At 47.7% G+C, this 22,343-nt stretch overlaps 1 protein-coding gene across 2 annotated transcripts; it reads right to left on the reverse strand.

The window, feature by feature from the left end:
- Positions 1–12,725: 12,725 nt before the first annotated feature.
- Positions 12,726–21,131, reverse strand: TRIM50 (tripartite motif containing 50). 2 transcript variants are annotated; one of them, XM_036279862.1, is made up of 6 exons: positions 20,728–21,131; positions 17,097–17,192; positions 15,983–16,213; positions 15,840–15,859; positions 14,434–14,558; positions 12,726–13,514 (listed from the first exon to the last, which is right to left on the reverse strand). In XM_036279862.1, exons 1-6 carry the CDS (start codon positions 21,124–21,126, stop codon positions 12,925–12,927), a joined length of 1,461 nt encoding a protein of 486 aa, XP_036135755.1. In that variant the 5' UTR covers positions 21,127–21,131; the 3' UTR covers positions 12,726–12,924. The 2 variants fall into 2 exon arrangements, with proteins under 2 accessions (XP_036135755.1, XP_036135753.1); XM_036279860.1 differs by having other exon boundaries at positions 15,840–15,862.
- Positions 21,132–22,343: the final 1,212 nt, after the last annotated feature.

Here is a 22,343-nt window from a genome sequence, read left to right on the forward strand (position 1 = left end):
AAACTGACAACATTTGCCGGGAAGCAAAGTCACAATGTATTGAGAAAATGCTCCAGAGAATGGCAGTTGTGTACCTTATTTTATACATTATAATCAAAAGAGGAGATATAAGTGGGTTGTATGAAATCCATCAGTGATAAATTAGGGAGACAGGAGAGTGCAAAACAGGGAACCCTCTGAGATTGGGTGAGAAGTAAAATGAGAGACACATCTTTTAAGTAAGTGGTTACAGGATAGTTAACAGTCAACAATGAACTCAGTAGCAGTGAGGGGATTTGTGGTTTCCACAGAGCAGTGCCTGTGCTTTGAGAGATCTGGAAAAAGAAAAATTACTTTGACATTCCAAAGATATGGTAAATGCAAAAAGACAACAGACAGGCTTAGTTAAAGTGAAAAATTGACTTTTGTCAGGGAAGATGCTGGCCTAGGACATGACTACCCACTACTTTTAGTTAAAAAGTTTTAATTTCAGACCATCCTTTGTGGTTATTTTAGGTCTCTGAGTGTGTAAGGCCGCCATGCAGGCCTCCCCTGAAGTTATCAGGTTTAGTATGTGGCCCCTTTTCATCCACAATACTCTTGCTTTAGATATTGTCATTTCCCCCATTGTTGCTTTTTTAATGTGGTTAATAGTTGCTTTGGACAGTGTGGTGTTTTCATTTTTTAAAAATCTTTAATGGTAATTGCCTTTGTTGTCATGTTTGGAATGACATACTCCTACAATATAGAAATCACTATGGCTTCATTTTTTTCATACATAAATCTTTAATCTGTTTAGAATTCAGTTTGGCACATGATGTGAGGAAGGGCTCTAACTTTGTTTCCAATGTTTAGCCTTTTATGTATTCATTGCAATGATTCATTTATAGGAGTGTTTCCCCAGCCTGACCCCTGGGAGAGCATGGGGTTGTGTAGTATTTGTCTCTGTGTCCCCAGCACCCATGTAATTACTGGTACTTAATGGGTTGATTGAATAAACCCATGTGTATCTCAAGCGTTCAAGTAGACAGGCCTCCATGGACCAGATAGAGCATTCCAGTCAATATAGTTTGTAAAGCTAACAGCACATTGTCAAGCATTTTGCAAGACGGTTGACTCCAGTCTACCTTAAAATTGGTGACTTATTTAAAGGTTTAACCAAGTCTTTCTGTAGCTCTAGGTTATTAATAAGTGATCTTTTGGTGAAACACCTCTTCACCCCCTCACATTGAATCACATCACCTGTTTTTTTTATTTTCTTCATAAAACCTATTACATATGTGATTGTAATTTATTCTCTGTCTCCCCAGCTTACTCTATGAGGACAACCCTGTTGTCTATCTTTACCTCCTAAACCAGTGTTTCTCACAACAAGGACCTAATAAATATATGTTGAGTGAGTGAAGGAATGAATGAATGAAGCACAAATTGATGTGGTGCTGTGCAACCAGCTGTGCTGGAGTTGACCCATTCTAAAACAATCCCCTCTCCTTCAGGTGAGTGGGTAACAGTGCCACCAATATTGATACAAGTCCATAATTTATCCAGATTTCCTAAGTTTTTACCCAATGTCTTTTTATTTTCTGTCCCAGAATCTCATCTAAGATACCACATTACATTCAATTGTCATGTCTCCTTAGGCTCCACCTGGCTGTGACAGTTTCTCAGACTTTGTTTTTGGTGACCTTGAAGGTTTGGAGGAGTCTTGGTCAGTGTTTTGTAAACTGTCCCTCTTTTGGAATTTATCTGATGTTTTTCTCATTGGATGAGGGTTATGGGTTTTGGGGAGAAAGACCACATGTAAAGTGCCATTCTTATCACCTCATATCAAGAGCACATAATATAAACATGACATCATTGTAGATGTTGACCTCGATCACCAAGCTGAGGTAGTGTTTGTCAAGTTTTTCTACTGTAAAGCTACTCTACCTTTGTTCTCCCTAGAAAAAAGTCACTATGCACAACCCACACTTATGGAGTCGTGGGGTTATGCTCCCCCCATTTTTAGGATGAACTAGCTACATAAATTATTTCGAATTCTGCACAGATTTGTCTCTTCTATTCCCTTTATTTAATTATTCTATCATTTTGTATATCAATATGGATTCATGGATATTTATTTATTTAATCCTCACCCAAGGACATCTTTGAATTTATCTTCAGATAGAGCAGGAAGGAGAGAGGGAGGAAGAGAAAGAGAGAAACATCGACATGAGAGAGACACATTGAGTGGCTGCTATCCATACAACCCCAACTGGGGCTGGGGACAAACTGCAACCAAGGTACGTGCCCTTAGCAGGAACCAAACCCAGGACTCTCTACTCCGTGGGCCGACGCTCTAACTGCTGAGCCAAACTGGCCAAGGCATGGATATTTATTTTATACTTTGGGTTCTAATCCAGTACTACTTTATTTTGTTGCTCAAATTGTTCCTTTTTTGGCCATTTGGAGTGCTTTCAGTTTGCTCCCATTTCCCTTTGACAGGCTCTTATTATTGTAGGTTTTTTGTTTGTTTTTGAGCACTACCTTGCCTTCTAGCACTACAAGATACTCAAAGCTCATCTTATGTATTTCTTTTATTTTAAATGTTGTTTTTAATAGATTTTTTTTAGAGAGAGAAACATCACTAAGCATAGATCATCTGCCTCCTACATGCTCCCTTGAGGATGGAGCCAGCAACCCAGTCATGTGCCCTGACTGAGAATCAAACCAGATACCTCGTGGTACATGGGACAATGCTCAATCCACTGAGCCAAACCAGCCGGGCCATCTTGTGTATTCTTTTTTTTTTTTTTTTTTAATTTTTTTCCTTTGTTGATTTTTCAGAGAGAGGAAGTGAGAGGGAGAGAAAGAGAGAAACATCCATGAGAGAGAACATCGATTGGCCACCTCCTGCATGCTCCCCACTGGGAATTTGGCCCACACCGTGGGCATGTGTCCTGACCAGGAATCGAACTGGCAACCTCTTGGTGCATGGGTCGACGCTCAACCACTGAGCCACAGCGGCCACACATCTTGTGTATTCTTTTTTTTTAAAAAATCTTTATTGTTGAATGTAGAATGTATTACAGATGTTCCTCATTTTTCCCCCATTGACCCCCCTCCACCCCACTCCTGCCCCCCTCCCGCCTTTTCCCACACTATTGTCTGTGTCCATTGGTTATGCATATAAGTTCTTCAGTTTATTTCTTCCCACCCCCCCCAACCCCTTTCCCTTTGAGGTTTGTCAGTCTAGCAATGAATTTGTACTTCTTAATCCCTTCAACTTTTTCACCCATTCCCCCAAGTCCCCTCCCATCTGGCAACCAACAAAATGTTCTCTGTATCTATGAGAATGTTTCTGTTCTGCCTGTTCATGTTGTTTGTAGATTCCATTGTTGATAGATATGTATTCATTGCCATTTTGTTTGTTCATATATTTTATCTTTTTCTTCAAAAAGACCCTTCAACATTTCATATAATAACGGTTTGGTGGTGATGAACTCCTTTAATTTTTTCTTGTCTGGGAAACTCTTTATATGGCCATCGATTCTAAATGACAGCTTTGCAGGATAGAGTAATCTTGGTTGTAGGTTCTTGCTTTTCATTACTCTGAATATTTCTTGCCACTCCCTCTGGCCTGCAAAGTTTCTTTTGAGAAATCAGCTGACAGCCTTATGGGAACTCCCTTGTAGGTAACTAGCTGCCTTTCTCTTGCTGCTTTTAAGATTCTCTCTTTGTCTTGAACCTTTTGCATTTTGATGATGATGATGTGTCTTGGTGTGGGCCTCTTGGGGTTTATCTTATTTGGGACTCTTTGTGCTTCCTGGACTTGTGTGTCTGTTTCCTTCACCAAGGTAGGAAAGTTTTCTGCCATTATTGTTTCAAACAGGTTTTTGACTTCTTGTTCTCGCTCTTCTCCTTCTGGCACCCCCAAGATGCGAATGTTGGCACGCTTGAAGTTGTCCCAGAGGCTCCTTACACTATCCTCATTTTTTTGGATTCTTTTTTCTTTTTGCTGTTCTGATTGGATGTTTTTTGCTTCCTTATATTCCAAATCGATGGTTTGCTTCTTGGATTTACATACTCTACTATTGACTCTGTGTAAATTATTCTTTATTTCAGTTAATGCCTTCTTCATTTCTGACTGTGCAGCCATCATTTCTGACTGGTCCTTTTTTATGCTCTTGAGGCCCTCACTAAGTTCACTGAGGTTCTCACTAAGTTCATTGAGCATCCTTATAAGCAGTATTTTGAACTCAGCATCTGTTAGGTTGCTTATCTCCATTTCGCTTAGTTCTTTTCTTGGGGTTTTGTTCTGTTCTTTCATTTGGGACCTGTTTCTTTGTCTCCTCATTTTGGCTGCCTCCCTGTGTTTGTTTCTGTGTATTACTTAATGAGTGGTATGGGGCTAGCTGAGACCAGATGCTGCTTATTCGAAAGAATTTAGGAAAACCTGAAGCAGGATCCAAGACAGGCCAATCCTAGGGTTAAGCAAGTGGCAACAGCTTGGGTGTACCTGAAAGTTGGGTGGGGCGGGGCGTGGCCTCAGGGAGTCACCAGGGCGGGGCTACCAGTGTGAGTCAGGTTGCTGGAGTCTCAGATATGGTGACTGTTTGCCGCCCCAGGGAAGGGCTCACCAAAGGAACAAAGGCCTTTGACAGCATGTTTGTCCCGGAGAAAGCCCACTCTCAGGTGCCACTCTCAGGTGCCAAACAGCTCAGTTCTTCCATGAATGTCTCTGGTGCCCTTCGAGCTGCCTCCCCTCTGAGCTTAGAGGGAGTGAGTTTGATAAGTCCGTGCCTGGGCCCTTTAAGGCCTGGGGCTCCAGCTGTGTCAGCCTCCCTGAGCCTCAATTCCTGCTGGTTTTTCCAGCCAGAAGTTATGAGGACTTCTCTTCCTGGCACTGGAACCCTGAGCGGGGCACCTGGTGTGGGACAGGGACCCCTCAGTCCTCAGGGAGGACCTTCCCAGCCGAGGTGTCCTCCTGATTTTTATCCGCCACGTGGGTGTGGGACCAGCCCATAGCGCCTCTGCCCCTCTGCCCCTCCGCCCCTCCTCCCAGTCTGGATGTGGCTGCTGCTTTGATTTCATAGTTGTAGGAGTTCCATTCAGCTTGATTTCAGGCGGTTTTGAATGATGGTTGTTCTATAGTTTAGTTGTAACTTTTTTTTTTTTTTATCCTCACCCGAGGGCATTTTTCCATTTTTTGTTCAGGTAGAGTGGGAGGGAGAGAGAGGAACAGAGAGAGAGAGAAACATCGACGTAAAAGAGACATATCGAGTGGTTGCCACCGACCAGGGCCGGGGACAAACTGCAACCGAGGTACGGGCCCTTAGCAGGAACCGAACCCGGGTCTCTCAGGACCGCAGGCCGACGCTCTAACCGCTGAACCAAACCGGCCAAGGCTGTGGTTTAGTTGTAAGTTTGATGTGGTTGTGGGAGGACGTGATACCGTTTACCTACGCCGCCATCTTGACCGAAGGTCATCTTGTGTATTCTTTTTTTTTTTTTTTTTTTTTATCCTCACCCGAGGACACTTTTCCATTTTTTTTGTTCAGGTAGAGTGGGAGGGAGAGAGAGGAACAGAGAGAGAGAGAGAAACATCGATGTGAAAGGAACACATCGAGTGGCTGCCACCCGCACAACCGACCAGGGCCGGGGACAAACTGCAACCGAGGTACGCGCCCTTAGCGGGAACCGAACCCGGGTCTCTCAGGACCGCAGGCCGACGCTCTAACCGCTGAACCAAACAGGCCAGGGCCATCTTGTGTATTCTTGATCTACTCCTAGGATCACCCATTTCTCCAAGGATCCATTGTTCCTTTTATTAGAGAATGATATTGGAAACCAAGATCTGGACATGAGGTGACCTGTTTAATTTTTTAATTGTGACAATTAGAAAATTTAAACTTGCATGTATGCCTCTTATATTTCTATTGGATAGCACTGTCCTACAGCGCTGTTTCAGCATCTTCTCTGTCCTAAAAATGCCTTCTTTTAATACCACCTTCTCTCAAACTTACGACCCACTCTCTTCTTCCCTTCACCATCAAAAAAATTTTTTAAATATGATTTTATTGACTTTTAGGGAGAGAGGAAGGGAGAAGAAGAGAAAGATAAAAACATCAATGAGAGAGAAACATCGACTGGCTGCCTCCTGCACATGCCCTACTGGGGATCGAGCCTGCAACTTGGGCATGTGCCCTGACTGGGAATTGAACCCATGACTTTTGGTCCATGGGTCAACACTCAACCACTAAGCCACACTGGCTGGGCACCATCCAAAATTTTTAAAGAAGAATAAGCAATTATTACCTTTACTTATTCATCACATGCTCTTACTTAACTCCCTGCAATATGTCTTCATCCCGCTCCACTGAGATGACTCTTCAAGGCCACCAAGAATTTACTGATATTCCTCTGGCCTTTCCTGCTGAGTCTGTGGTTTCACGGCACTGCTGTGTACACTGTCTTTATTATAAAGCTTTGCCTTCCAGGACCTCTCCTGTTGGCATACCCTCTCATTTCTCTGACCATTTCTGTTTCCTTCACAGTCTTCTCTAAGCTGCTCCTTTGGTTCTGGTATTCCATCTTCTGGCCTCTTTTCCATAATTCTGATATCTCCCCCACCCCTGGGCAGATTCACCCATCCCAACACTGTCACTACTACAGAACAAAGTTAATATACACTAATGTAGCATTGATGGCTCTTCCTGGTCCAGCCCCCACCTCCAGCTCCAGCTCCAGTTCGAGCATCCCTCTGCGGACCTAAACTCCAAAGGCGCTTCTCCTCTGCTTGCATTACACTTATTTATGCTTATATCCTAACTCCACATGAAGAATTAACTGCTTTTTCCTCTGCCTTCTCCATATTGGATGTGTATCAGTTAAGATCTTTTGGTTGCAGGTTTCTGGTTCAAGATGGTGCCATAGGAAGACCCTGAACTCACCTCCTCCCAGGAACACATCAAATTTACACTTAGAGACAGAGCAATTCCCTCTGAAGAAGAACTGAGAACTGACAACAGTGTCTGCACAACAAACAAGAGAGAGAGAGAGACCACACAGAAACAGGCCTCCCTGCTGCCTGTTCCAGCTGTAGCTTCCAGCCAAGTGACTTGCCCCTGGCCCTCAGCTTGCACTGCCCTAGCTACAGTTCCCACTGAGGTGTGGCTTGAAGCTATAGCCCCAGCAGCTTGCCTCTGGGAATCCCTACAGCTCACACCTGTTACAGCTTTGGCTCCTGGGACTACCCAAGGCCTGAGCCCACTCCAGCTACAGCTCCAGGCCCTGGTAAGCTTTGGCTCTCATACCCCCAACCCCCTAGGGACTCCCTGTGGCCCATGCACACTCCAGCTGGCCTGCCAAAGACACCTGGCACACACAATCTGCAAAGGGGAAGCTCCTACACAAGGCCACTCCTTCAAGACCGGGAGAGGTTGCTGTTTTGCCTAATTCATAGCAGCAAACAGAGAGAGCCAAAATGAGCAGACAGAAAAATTTGTTCCAAATGAAAGACCAGGACAAAACCCCAGAAAAAGAACTAAATGAAACAGAGACAAACAATCTGTCAGATAAAGAGTTTAAAACATTGATTATAAGGACGCTCAATGATCTCAGTGAGAACTTCAACAAAGAGATAGGAAACAGAAAAGAATCAACCAGAAATGAAGAATACAATAACTAAAATGAAGAATATATTATATGGAATCAATAGCAGATTAGATGAAGCAGAGGATCCAATCAGTGATTTAGAAGACAAGGTAGCAGAGAACTCCCAGTTGGAACAGCAAAAAGAAAAAAAAAATTTGAGGATTGTTTAAGGGTCCTCTGGAACAACATCAAGATAAAAAATGTTCAAATCATAGGGGTCCCAGAAGGAGAAAAGAGAGCAAAAGAGATAGAAAACCTATTTAAAGAAGTAATGGCAAAAATTCTCTCTCTCTCATACACACACACAAACACATCCCTGCACCTTCCCCCTTCCCCCAGGTGTGTTTTCCTTGCCTCTCTCTCTCCTAAGCACCAAGGGCCCTTCTTTTGCCTCTGTAACTTGTTTCCTGAGCCCATTTTTTTCTACGGCTCACTTCTTCTACCTCTGTGAGTTTCTAAATAAACTCTCTCTTACAGTCTGAGTCTTGGCTCTGAATTCTTTCTTAGCCAAAACATAAGTACCAAGGTTGCTGAACCAAGGTCCGGTCTGACTTCACTTCTCTAACACCTGGCACTGTTTCTCAGCCCACAGATGGTCCTGTATGGTGGTTAGGGTGTATGCCAGGAACTGAGACAATGTGCCTGAGAATAGAGCCAAACCAGGGATCATGAGACGGAACATGCAACACCAGGTGCGAACAAGGTATGGATTAGAGGGCCCTGTCCTGCTGCCTGCCAGCACCTCAAGCCCATCTGAATGACATTGTTGGAAGAGTTCACTGAAACCTGGCAGAAACATACCCTGAAGTAAATGAGGATTAAACTGCCTCCACTTGATACCCCAAAATTGGCTTGCTGCCCTCTGAAAAATAATTAATTTTTTAAAAAAAGTAATGGCTGGCCCAGCCAGCGTGGCTCAGTGGTTGAGCATCAACCCATGCACCAAGAGGTCGCTGGTTCAATTCCCGGTCAGGGCACATGCCCAGGTTGTGGGCCTGATCCCGGCAGGGGCCGGGGGGGGGGGGGAAATGCAGGAGGCAGCCAATCAGTTTTCTCTCTCATCGATGTTTCTTTCTCTCCCTCTCTCTTCCTCTCTTTCTAAAAATCAATAATAAAAAAAGAAGAAGTAATGGCTGGAAACTTCCCCAATCTGGCGAAGGAAACACACATCTGGGTTCAGGATGCATAGAGAGTCCCAAACAAGATGAGCTCAAAGAGGCCCACACCAAGACACATCATAATTAAAATGCCAAAAGTCAAATTAAGGATTTTTTTTTACTTCGAAACTGGAAAAAAACCAGAAACACCTAAATTTAACACTATACCAGATGGGTAACAACCATGTTAAAGAAAAATGGAAAAGAAAGAATCCCAATAACTTTTAGCTACAGTACTTTCACTCCTCAGTCTGAAGATAAAACACCAAAGAACTGCAAAGAAAACTTAAATCTGACTTAATAGGTTTATTGTTAATAGTGGTGTGGATGTAGTAATTCAGAAACAAGTTTATGTGTACTGTAGAACTGAGCAAAGGAATAAACATATGGATGTTGTTGGGAGCCAGGCTTCTCATGGTGAGAGAAAGGAGCCACAAATATAAAATGGTGAAAGGCAAGAATGATATGAAATGGCTATTTTCCCCATTCTGTCCACTGGAAGGACATGAGCAATGACACCTCAGTGGCAATGAGCACACCTAGCTTACAGATCTTGGGTTCTAATATCAATCCTCACTAAAAAGAATCAGGGGTCCTTAGCAAAATGGCCGAGTGCAAGGCTGGGGCTGGGAGAGTGAGCCTGGACCATCTTGTGCCAGAAGTAAGAGTGCGCCCCAAGAATGACGGGCACGGAAGCCAGCTTGAAGGAGCTCCCACCAGTCAAATCTAGGGCAATCTGAGCATCAAAATAATGATAGTAATGGATTATAACCCACTGAATAAAACTAGAATCCATGGACCCATATTGACATAAGTAAATAAATAAAGGAGAAGGAAAGGCCCTTACAATAATATTTTAAGTCTAATAAATGCAAAAGGAATGATTGAGTTTAAAAATCACTGTCTGGCAATTGTTATAGTAATATGATTCAAGCAAGAGCCATCAATTACTATAAGGAACAGGATGTTCACATAACTTCATATAATCTCCCCACAGGTTATTTAAAACAAAGGGGAGCCCTGGCTGGTGTGGCTCAGCTGGTTGAGTGTTGTCCTATGCACCAAGAAGTCACTTGTTCAATTCCTGGTCAGAGAACATGCCCGGGGTGCAGGCTTGATCCCCAGTGGGGAGCGTGTAGGAGGCAGCCAATCAATGTTCTCTCTCTCTCTCTCTCCCTCTCCCTTCCTCTCTCTCTAAATTCAATTAAAAAAAACATTAAAAAAATAAAACAAAGGAGAAAACAGTAACTTCACAGCAGAGAACCTTGGAGGACATGCCCAGGACGTGGTGATCAAAGTTAACATCACCAATATGGGAACAAGTCACAATCTCCCGCCTCCTGATAGGATCAATGAGAAGAACACAGAATCACTTCTGGGGTCGTCCTGCCTGAATCTAATGAAGGATAAACACCAATCAAGGGACATTCTACAAAATAACGGTCCCATCTCTTCAAAATGTCTAAGTTGAGAGGACAAAGAATGACTAAGACTGATCCAGGTGACAGAAGGCTGAAGAGGCATGACAACTGAAATGTAACAGGTGATCCTGGATTGGATCCTGGACCTGCAGTATTCTTACTGCAGAGGAAAAGTAAGACGAGTGAAATCTGAATAATGTCTGTGGGTTAGATAACAGTTTTATAAATGTTTCTTCCTGATTTTGACACATTTGCATTGTGGTTATATAAGAGGATGTTCTTGATTTTTAAAAACATTTTTTAATTTTCAAAAGAATAAAAGATCTTTTGGTTGCAAACACTAACCCTGGCTAGCCAAACATAATTTATGAAATGGGTGCGGATTGTGTCTGTCAGCGTCTGGCTGGAGGCAGAAAGGTGCATACAAAAGAGTAGTTGACATTTTATAGAGGGGCTGGTCAGAGTTAAGGAACTTCCAGGGGAAGGTGCAGTACTCAGGGCTAGCAGCAGCACTGTTCACCACCAGGCCTGAGGAACAAGGGAAGAGTAACAGGAGGGGGCCACCTGCCAGGAGTCTTAAGTAGAGGGAAGCTGCCAATCCATAGCCCAGCAGGCAAGAAACCAGGAAAATAAATATCTCAAACCCCCTCTCCTGCCCTTGGATCTCCTGCCAGTCCCTCCCATCAGCTGAGCCCAACAGGAAGCCAAAGAATTTTGCCTTCCATCAGGGCCAGCCTCCCAGGACACAGAGCAGGATGAAGAAGGGTGGAGAGTGGATATAGAAGGGTGACACTTGTCAGCCCAGTCCTGGGTTTGAAGGAATTGCTGCATAACCAAAAACCAGGTCTGAAAGCTGTCAAGCACACAGCAACCAAGGCCAAGGCCTGGCAGATTCAGCCAGCAAAGATACAAGCTCCATTTGATTCAGACAGTTTATTACTTACATAGACAGCAGAAGGAAGATTAGCCAAAGGTGGTAGCTCCACATGGTCCTGTTTGCACACACAAAAGGGATGATGTGGACATCAAAGGGCTGATGACTGCAACATGAGTTGTGGGATATGCTGTTGCAGAGAAGCCAGTTCTAGACACAGCTAAGCTGTTTTATAGTCTGCAGCTCTACTTGGAAGGAAGTGGAGCAGAAAGCCTTGTTCTTTATCAGAACCTAGGAGGTGATGTCTCTTGACAGTCTCCCATGGGGTAAGGAGGTGGGTGGACATAGCCTGGAGGTAGCACCTTACAAGCTTCCCATCCTCTCCTGTTCCTGGAGGGTCATTCAGGCAGTAAGGTCGGGGGGGGCCCCCCCCTCCGGGGAGTCACATGACCGGGGAGTCACATGACCGGGGAAATGGATGGCCAGAGTAGAAATCCAAACTAACTCGGGATGCTCCGCCTTACCCAGATGCGGCTGAGGCGACATTCCTGGTCACATCCCACCACCCTTTCCAGCCAATCAACATACGCCACACCCAAATCTCCCCAGCAGCTAGCCAGTCACCTGACGCCACCCCTAATCACCCCACCCAGGTCCCTAACATCCCTATAAATCTTCCCTGGGCGAAAACAGCAGCACGACTTCCCTGGCCTCCGCCACGTGGACCAGTGAACCTCGCCCCGGAACCCTTCGATAAAATTTTCTTGCCTGCTTTTGCAGCTCCGTTTCTTTCTTCCTCGGCCAGATACCTTACATGGAGCTCTTCCCCATGGAAGGCTCTCAGGTGGCTTCACAGACCTCTCAGTTGCACAAGGCTGGGAAGCTCTCTACAGCACCAGGTCTCAGGTGACTGGGCCCCAACCATTCTCTGTCTTCCAATTTTCAGATTCTTGGGAGAGAATTCAGCTGACCTAGCCTTAGTCTGTGGCGGACACCATCAGCTGTGGCCAGGCGCAGGCTCACCATGAACAGACATGGGCTCTGGCCACTCTCCACATGCATGGCAGCTTTCAGGGACAGGCGGCACCCCTGTCTGGTCCCTACTTGCTTCTGCTATAAAGTAGTGTCATTTCCATCTCATCTCACGGAGAGGGAAGTCAAGAGAGGTCTTTAAGGACAGAGCAGTGATGGAGTGAGTGATTGGTGTGACTCTAACCACAGGCCAATGGGCAGTGGTGGAAGTCAGCTCTGGTGCCACCAGAAGTTGGAGACCAGAGAATAAAGCAGTTCTGTACAGCAATTAATATTTAAATGATTTAAAATCATTTAAAGAGAAAGAAATAGGTAGGAGGGGGTGGGGGTAGGTGGAGGTGGGCAAAGGGTAGGGAAAAAGGTGATACCTATAAATGTATCAACATTTAAAAATATTTGATTTAAAATAATTAATTAAAATTAAAATAAAAAAAGAGAGAGAAATAATGTCAAATTTATTGTCTTTAAAGTTATTTGAAGTGCACAATGATAATGAAAAATTGTGTATGGGCATGTTTCCACCCTCAGTTGGAAGCGTAAGCAACAAGCCAGGTAGGAGGGACCAAGAAAAGCCCATGGACATCAAGGCCCATTCTACTGGTTAAGAAGCAGATTAACACCTGACAAGAGGTTAATCAACACACCCTTGGTTGATGGGAAAGGGGCTGTGGTCCTTTTCTTCTTATCACTAAATGTTTCTAGGGTCACACAGGCATGAAGACCTTCCCTAACAGTAAAGATGTAACCTCTGCTTGCTGGACCCAGCAGAACCCCTCGAGTCCCCATGCCCAGGTGGGAAGGGGCTGGGAGCAGGCCATGAGCACCCCTACAGCTTAGTAGGCTGTGGAGAGGTGAGGTGGCTGGGCCCACTGGGCAGGGGCAGCACCATGGGTAGTGAGTTGCTGCCCCTTTCATGCCAGCATGTGTCCAGGATGGGGTAGAGCTTGCCCTGGAAGTCAGCCTGGAATGTGTAGAGCGGCCGCAGGTCATCTGGACGGTCAGCATCAAAGAAGGTGAGCTCTCCCTGTTCATAATGCAAATAGACACCAATGCGGTGGGGGTGTCCGGCCACGGGCAGGGGCACCCTTGGGCAGCCAAAGGCCTCATACACCCGGCCCTCTTTCAGACCAATGAGCCACATGCCATGCTCTGGGGACTTGCTCAGCTTGCCCTTTCGACTGACTGTGCCCTTGATGACCCCTAAGCGCCAGTCGCTCTTGCTGCCCACCACCACCTCCCAGTAGTGGCGACCACAGGAGAAGCCCCGGCTGGCCAGGACACAAGTACTATAGTCGAAGCGCTCGGGCTGGCTGGCACGTCGCTGGGCCAGGAGCCCACACTGCACCACCGTGTTGCCCTTGGAGAGCTCCAGGAGGGGGTGGGCTGTGGCAGGATCCAGCTTGAGAGTCTCTGGGGCTAGGAAAGATCAGAGAAGACATGTTTTCCAGCCACACAGAAGGCAGCAGACCCTGCCCCAAGAGAGGCTGATTGGAGGCCCTGAGCTCCTCAGAAGAGGAACTGCATCTGTCTCATCTCTGTATCCTTGGGGCCTAGAAGGGACCAGGCACAGAGTAGACACCCTTAGGATGTTGGCTGAATGAATGGATGATGCCTGAAGGGTTGAAAACAAATAGCTGTGAGCCAAGGTGTTCGGTAAGGGACATGGTTGCAGGCCTGCCTAAGGCGAAGTGCTGATGGAAGGACCTGGAAGACAGCCTGTCATGTGTGCACTACAGTGAACTTTCCAGGTTTTCTGGAGACTCCATAACAACTGCAGTTGTTTTCTTTGATACCCTAGCAGCCTAACTCCCAACTGACAAACTCCCAACTGACCTCTTTGCTAGCTGCCAGCTGATCAGTTTACACCAAAAATGTGCAAACAACATTCACGGTTCAGAGATTGTGATTTTTTTCTCTCCCCCTTTTTCTATTATATAAACCCTGCTTTTGTCTTTGTTGGACGACATCCATCTATTGATGGAGCTCCCTATGTGCCAGTAATGAAGGAGTTAATTAGATGTCTTGGAGTATTTTTTGACAGAGTAACATCTACATTTACTAAGCATTAAACTAGACACACACACACACACACACACATTTATAAGCATGCAGACTAGCAAGGTAGGTGTTAATAGCTCCTCTTTACAGTTGAGGAAACAGGCTCAGAAATTATGCAATTTGCCTCGAGTAGTAGGAGATGGAGCTGAGCTTGACCCAAGCTATTTGGTGGAAGCCCGTTCCTGTGCTCTCCCCACGAGCCTATGCAAGCCTTCCTTTCAGCTCTCTGTACCTTGTACCGGCAGCCCTCAGGAATGAGGATGGATTGAGACCTCACCTGGCAGAATCTTGCGGAAGAGCCTTTTCCACACTGTCAGCTTGATGTCAGCCTGGTGGAGGCCTGGCTTGAAGGAGATGGGGCTGAATGTGCTCTCCAAAGGCCGGGCCTGCTGGAGCTCTGCTCTGGAGGCAACAGTGTGCAGCAGTGGCGGAGCCGCGTACCATGCCCCCACCCACAGGCAAGTCCCGTCAGACAATCCACAGCTCAGCAGACTGTGCACTCAAGATGCCCATCATTTCCTCCCCTCCACCCTCTCTCAGAGGACCTGCCTCCTTCCTGAAAGGGGAAGTAGTGTACATCAGTGGTCCTCAGATTGCAGGTCCTGGACCAGGAGCATCACCTGGAAGCTTGTTAGAAATGCAAACTTTCTTGGGTCCCACCCCAGACCTGCTGAATCAGAAACTGATTGCTGGGGCCCAGTGCTGGTGTGTTAATGAGACTTCCAGGTGATTCTGATGCGAGCTAACATTTCAGGACCACTTCTCTGTACTGGGTGACCCTGGTACAAAGCCAACCAGATTCTTTGTCCATTCATTTAAAACAATGCTCCCAATCAAATTGTCTCTGAAACTAAAGAAAATCTGAGGCCCTGGCCAGATAGCTCAGCTGGTCGAGTGTCATCCAGATACACCAAGATTGGGAGTTTGATTCCCAGTCAGGGCACACATAAGAATCAACCAATGAATGCATAAATAAGTGGAACAACAAATCAATGTTTTTTTCTCTCTCTCTCTCTCCCCTGCTTCCTCTCTCTCTAAAAATCAATCAATAAATAAATGTTGAAAAATAAGAAAATTTGAGAAAACAAGGAGACTCATAAACGGGGTCAGGAAGGCTCAAGAACAGCACAATTATTCACTTGTTGGGACTGGAACATGGATCCAATCCCTTCCCACAAGCCAAAGTGCAGGTGTCAGGCCCCTCATTCTGGCCATCACCCACTTCTACCTCATTTCCTGTGTCACCCTGTGTCATACTTCACAGCCCAGCAATACTGAACTTCTCATAATACTCCCAAGTCCACTTACCACTTTGTTCTTTCATGTTACTCTGCTTGCCTGGCAAACTCCTGTCCTCGCCCTTCTCAGCTACCCACCTATACACTGTCTTTGCCAATCTCCCCCCACAGTCACCACCTCCTCTGTGTTATTTCTGTAGCTTCTATTGTTCTAGGTACCCACAGTGATGTAATCACAGTTCTCTGTCTGCCTCCCACCAGTCTGCAAAACCCCTGACGGCAGGAACCTGACTTCACCTCTGTTTTCCCTGGCCCCAGTACAGAGCCAGAGGTGGGCAGTTTCTCCTGAGGCACTGGTGAAACTGAAGGGAGGAACTAGTAGAGAAGAGATGCCTGTGCCCACAGCCACCAGACCCATGCTGAGAGCTTCTTCCCAGGCTATTACCTGGAGGCCAAGGAGTGGTACTTCTGGAAGACAAGAGAGAGGTAGGTTAGGGCAAGGCAGAGGCTGTGAAAAATCCATTAGAAAAAGGAGACTGTTGAGGCCCTGGGGGCCTCAGAATGGGGGACACTCCCTTGTCCACTCACGAGGATGAACTCATGGTGATTCTCGTTACCAAACTGCTCCAGCACACTCTCAGCTTGGACCAGCCGCTCCCGTGTGCCCTGAGTCTGCTCCAGCTGCATGTCCAGGGAGGCCACGAGGCCGCGGGTGTGCCCTTCCACCCCTTCCAGGCAGCGGGCCTTCTCCTCGTCCACCAGGTGGTGCAGCTCCTGGAACTCACGGCGGATCACCCAGCTGAAGACATCGGACTCGTTCTAAGACAGGGAGGGCCTGTCACGGCAGGAGCCTCATCCAGGTGGTGATGACTGACCTCCCTGTCTCCAGAGCCTGGCAGCTGGGCCTTCCTGACCGGGCTGAGTCCTGCCCTGGTGTTCACACTGTGCCTGGCGGTCCCAAGGGGGACCATGGGAGTGGGCAAGAGTGGCAAAGTAGAGGCTGGGCCCCCAGTTCCCATTTCAAAGCAGCAGTTCCGCTTTCACCCATCTTAACTATTGTGTGCAAGTAAGATTTTGCTTCATCACTGGGTTCCACACGGAAAAAGTCCCAGTAGGCCCCAGGAGAGCAGCTTTGGAGTGAGATAGCTGGGATTCCTGTGTGACCTGAGTCCTGGCTCCACTGAGCAGGGCGATGCTGCCCCTCTCTCAAGGATGAGGGGTACTCTGGGGACACTGCTGCCACTCACAACCGCCTGCAGGGCCTGAGCTCCACACCCTCTCGGCCCCAGTGTGCCTCTCACTGAGGAAAAGCACACAGCTAAGGGGAACTTCAAGCCTCTCTATGTCTGTGCTGCAAGGTACTGAGCAGGCACAACACTGACCGTCAAGGTCGAGCAGACACAGGAGGCAAGGGGCAGGCGAGTCATGCCCACACTTCGAGCTGTTTACCTCTGGGACTTAGATTCTGGCTTATCTCCGTCCCAAGGACACAGGGAACACAAGCCAACTTAGAGACAGTCCTGACAACTGGGTTGAATTCCCCTGAGAAGATTTGCACCTTCCCCACCCTGCCCTGGAATGCTTTGAATTCTGGCTTCCTGTGGAAGGCATGGGTTCCCGTAAAGGACAAATCGGAACCGGGCTCTGTGGGGAAGGGAAGGTGGCTGGTTCCGGCGTAGGGGCAGAGGAAAGGGGCACTCACGACAATCCGGGTCCTGTTGTTCACCAGCTTGGCGATATGCTCATCCACCTTCTTCTGTTCCTGCTTCAGGTCAGAGATGAGGGCTGCAAGTTCCTCCTAGAGGCAACATGCCATGGCCCTGTGAGTGGCTGACGCTTTACCCTCTTAGCTCTGGGGGCCAGCCCTGGGCCTCCTGCTTCTAGGAAGCATCCCAATGACCACTGATACTCCCAGTGGACCCAGCACAGGCACCAGAACTCCCAGGTGCCCTTGGCCTCAAAATAGTTAAGATTATTCAAGAACATTCCACACTGATACTCGGAACTGCCAAGGAAGACGAGGAACTCCAAGTCACCCCACTCCAAAACATGCAGAGAGATGCTGAATGTTGTTACAACCACCTGGAAGTCACCACACAACATCCAAGAGAGGTGACTGCCAGTCTGAAGCCAATACCCCCTGCATGGAACACTGCCCGTAGGGTGCCAGCAAGTAAACTCTCCAGTCACCAGGAGGCCCAGAATTAGTGGGCATTTGATCAAGAGGCATTACAAAAGGGCTGTCCCCAAGTGAGGCCAGGTGCTTGTGGTGGCCCAGGTTATACCTGGTGAGTCCCCATACCCTATACAGACCTAAATCCATCCCTGGCAGGTTTGGTCCCAGCCCAGATGTAGGGGCTCTCAAGGACAAAATAAACATTTCTCTGGGCTGCTCTGGCCCCAAATATGACCTATCCTTGGGGGTCCAAGCAGGACCACCATCTGGCTGCACTACTTCACTGGGGCCCTGCGGGTTTAAGCCCATGGAGTGTACAAACTCTGGCTTCAAAAGTTCCCAAGGGAAGTCACCTGCAAGAGCCTTTCAGAAAGGGAGCTGAATAAAGAATAAATGGACAGAGTTCTTGCTCTGGATATGGAGCTCTCAAACCTCCCAGCATCCCGAGAAAGGGCATTCCAGTAGTAACCCTCGTGAGTCAGAGAGGGATGGGACTAGTCCTTTCTCAGTAACAGGACAGTGAGAGGAAACCTGACCGTGAAAATAAAGTATCTCACTATCTCAATCAGTAGGAGAAAACAGGAATGCATGACAGGGATATATATATAAACGAAACATAATTTAGTCACATCACACAGGAAAGTCTTGGGATCACAAAAACCCACATCCAAAACCAGGACTCAAGCTGGGCCCCAGCTTTTTGCTAGAAATGATGAGCAAGTTCCCAGATGTTTCCTTCTCTCCTGGTGGATGCCCTGTCTGCTAATAAAACGTGGGCTCACCCTGGCTGGTGTGGCTCCGTTTGTTGGAGTATTGTTCCATACACCGAAAGGTGGTGGGTTTAATTTCTAGTCAGGGCACATACCCAGGTTGCGGGTTCGATTTTCAGCCAGGGTACATATGGGAGGCAACCAATTGATGTCTCTCTCTCTCTCTCTCCCCCCTCCCAATAAAAAGCATATTCTTGGGTGAGGGGAAAATAAACAAAAATGTGGGCTTAATTCATTGTATTGCAATTGGGAGTCCTCCTTCCACAATCCCCTAAAACAACGCTTGCCAAGGTAATCAATTCTTATCGCTAACAGACTCCTTTGAATCCTCAGCAGATATTTCACACAAGTGATCTTGTTCTGGTTAAAATGCTCTGTTCCTCTGATTTCCAGGAGGCCATATGGAGCCAGCGTTCCTGTTCCCTCTGTTGATTCTTTCTGTCCCCTTTTCAGGATTCTCTCCCCCAAACCTTAAACCCGGGTGCTCCTTGGAGATCATCAGCATCTTCCTTTATCACTCTGCAGACTCTTATTCCCAATCTCTTATCCCTGGCCTCACTCTCCAATCTACCCCTTGTAGAGGGATGGAACTCCATCACAACTCTGCTTATAAACCTCCAGTGCCCACCCCCGCACCACCATGGTTCTCTGAATAAAACTACAAATCTCAACACGTATCACACAGGTCTTTCCATGGCCCGGCCCCTGCTTACCGCACCTGCCCCATCTGGCTGCCACCTCACTCCCTTGAGGTTAATGGAATGACTTACACATCCTCAAATGTGTGCCATGCTGTTTGCCCCTCGGTCTTTTGCACATTCAGTCTTTACACTTGGAATGCTTTTGTCCCCTTCTTTTCCTATCTAGTCCTCCATTGGTTCAAGTCTTGGCTTCTTAGTAGCCTACGTCCTCCAGGAGCCTTCCCTCACCACCTGAGACCATGCAGAATTCTCTCACTTGGCAACTATATTTAACTTTGACAGCAGCACCCAACATGCCAGACCCCCAGACTGTGAGCTCCCTCAGAGCAGGTTAAACCTCTTGCCCATTACTGTACCATGGGCACTAGCACATTGCCTAGCACAGATTAGATGCCCAGGAAATGTCTGTGGGTAGGAGGAGCTGGTGGATGCCCTGGCTGGCCCTGTGCATGTTTCCTGTTTCTCCCAGGGTTGAAGGAGCAAAGAAATGCTGCCCAGAGCACTCAGCCAGAAAACCCCTGGAACAGACCCTCTGCCTGCAAATCTCCATGTTCTTCCTTTTCCTGATCCCCTCACTTGTATTTTGTCATTCCTCACTTTTCTTGTTTGCTTTTTGGGGATTGTTGTTGTTGTTAATCCTTACCAGAGAATATCCCATATCTTTCCATTGATTTTTAGATAGAGTGGAAGGAAGGGGAGAGAGAGAGAGAGAGAGAGAGAGAGAGAAAGAGAGAGAGAGAGAGAGAAACATCATTGTGAGAGAGACACATCAACTGACTGTCTCCAGCATGTTCCTGACCAGGGCCAAGGATCTAACCCACAACCCAGGTACTGGCCTTGACCAGGAATCGAACCCATGACCCTTTGGTCTACAGGCCCACACTCTAAGGGCTGAGCCAAACCGACCAGGGTGTCATTCCCCCTTTTATGCTCCCTTCCCCTCAAATACCAGGCCATGTACACTATAATAATTCCCTTCCAAGTGTCCTTCCTGCCCTTTCTTGATGTGTTGGCAGTGGGAGAAAAACTGGCCCTGGTTTGAGTACTAGCTCTGCCACTGACAAGCTGTGTGACCTTGGGTAAGACCTCTGCCTTCTCTGAGCCTCAGTTTCCTCATTTGCAAAATACGATAACACTCTACCCTTCACAAATCTTAGATCAACATATTAACCTAAGATGGTATCATTGCTGTTATTATTATTATCATTATCATCTTAAATGATGATCTGTTAGACCTGAAGCAAAGGTCCAGGAGGGCAGGAATCTATTGATTCCACAAATACATTTTGAACATTTACTACACCAGGTCCGGCTCCAGGCACAAAAATACCCCAGGGAACAAAACAAAGTCTCTCTCTTCATACGACTGAGAGTGCAGTCCCAGGAACGTTCAAGAAACGAACAAGAGCTACGAAGATAAACAAACAGGGGAAGGGCTAGCACGTGACGCAGGGCGCTCTCCATCTCGCCTAAGCCCCAGCACCTGCTCAGAAGCCCCAGCACCTGCTCAGAACGCGCCGGAGGGTGAATGAATGCACGGAGTTCTGCTCCAGGACAGAGATGGAGAGAACTCGAGTCCTAGGACCCTTCTGTGCCGGGCGATGGCGCTAGAGAGCGCAGGGGGCTGGGTTCCATGGGCCCCCAGGGTGGGCGTGCCTCACGCCCCCCAGCAGCCTCGCTGCCCACCTTCATGCGACCGTAGACAGTGGAGACCGGCGTGACCCGGTGGTGCCGGTGGGAGCCCAGCAGGCCGCAGAGGCCGCAGATGAGCTCCTGGTCCTTCTCGCAGAAGAGGCTGAGCGGGTTCCCGTGGTGCGCGCAGATCTTAGGCTCTGGGTCCCGGGGGAGCCGCAGGGCTTCGATCACCCGCGCCAGGGAGAGGTTGGGTGAGGAGCTGCTGCCATCCACCTCCTGCCGGCACACAGGGCAACGCAGCTCGGAGTCCAGGTGGCAGGACAGCGACACCAGGCATTCTTTGCAATAGGAGTGGCCACATTGCAGCATTAGGGGCTCCTTGAAGACCTCAAGGCAGATGGGGCACTGAAGGCGGTCCTCCAGCTCGGTCATGCTCACCAGCCTCGCCATCCACAGTGTGGGCTGTAACACAGGGGCCTTCCTGAGCCGGGTCCCTCCACTCCCTCTACACACAATTCCCTGGGATGGGCCTCTGGAAACTAAAGGACCTTACAGACTCCAGTCCTGGATTCCAGTCCTGAACCTCTGTGACCTTGGACCTGTTTCCCATCTTTAAAACAAAGGGCTTAATGGAAAAAAAATGGTCACTTCGAGATATATGATTCTACCTTTTTAAAAAAAAAACACTCAGATTTGGAGGTAAACATGAAAGGAGCCATCTGCAGCGTCATTTGGAGTAACACAAACAGTGCAAGCTCCAGCCTCAGCTGGTATCCTGACCTAGAATTGGTCAGCAAAAACAAAGGTCCGTCCCACCTTCTACATAAGTGTTCAATCTGGTGAGCAACTGTTGGAATCATAGTTATAATAGAGACTCCTGAATCACCCCTTCACACATCTCCAGTAAGACCTGGCCATCTACATTTACAATACGCACTCCCCGATCACTCTAAAGCAGAGAGCTCTAGGACAGCTCTAGGTCTTAGGACAACATTGTTATGGAGAGCCCGGGACTTAGGAGAAATGTATCTTTTTTTTTTTTTTTAAATCCTCACCCGAGGACATTTTTGCATTTATCTTCTGATAGAACAGGAGGAAGGGGTGAGGGGGGGGGGGAGAGAAACATCGATGTGAGAGAGACACATCAACTGGTTGCCACCCACACAACCCCAACTGGGGCTGGGGACAAACTGCAACCAAGGTATATGCCCTTAGTGGGAACCAAACCCGGGACACCCTGGTCCGCGGGCCAACGCTCTAACTGCTGAGCAAACTGGCCAGGGCGGGGAGCTGTATCTTAATCTCCCACACCCTTCCCCTTTGGAAACTGATTGGCTCTGAGAGAGGAGAAGCACCGAGCTAGAAGTGGGCAGCAGACCCAGGAAGAGCCCCCAACGGAACAACCTGGCTTCTCAGACTCCACAGAACCTCCCACTGGGGCCTCAAACCAGAATTACTGACCTAGCTGACTTGGCCTCTTCTCCCCAGGATGGAATAGCAGGAGCAGAGACCTGAGGATTGCAGCTGGACGCCTGCTCCACCACCTAGTCACTGCCCCTTTTCTCCTCCCCTTTCCCGGCAACACCCCCATGTCCTCAAGGTCACCCAGAATCAGGTGGAAACTAGACCACATCATGGGACTGGGGAGGCAGCCTCTGCTGGGCTGG

The sequence above is a fragment of the Molossus molossus genome, unplaced genomic scaffold, assembly GCF_014108415.1.
Source record: "Molossus molossus isolate mMolMol1 unplaced genomic scaffold, mMolMol1.p scaffold_m16_p_3, whole genome shotgun sequence".
NCBI lineage: Eukaryota > Metazoa > Chordata > Mammalia > Chiroptera > Molossidae > Molossus > Molossus molossus.

Coding starts and splice junctions, on each gene's coding strand:
- TRIM50 (XM_036279860.1), bottom strand. CDS start 21,126: ATGGCGAGGCTGGTGAGCATGACCGAGCTGGAGGACCGCCTTCAGTGC. Junction 17,193..20,727: donor CTGTCTACGGTCGCATGAAG/GTGGGCAGCGAG, acceptor TGTTGCCTCTAG/GAGGAACTTGCAGCCCTCAT. Junction 14,559..15,839: donor TACCACTCCTTGGCCTCCAG/GTAATAGCCTGG, acceptor TGTTGCCTCCAG/AGCAGAGCTCCAGCAGGCCC.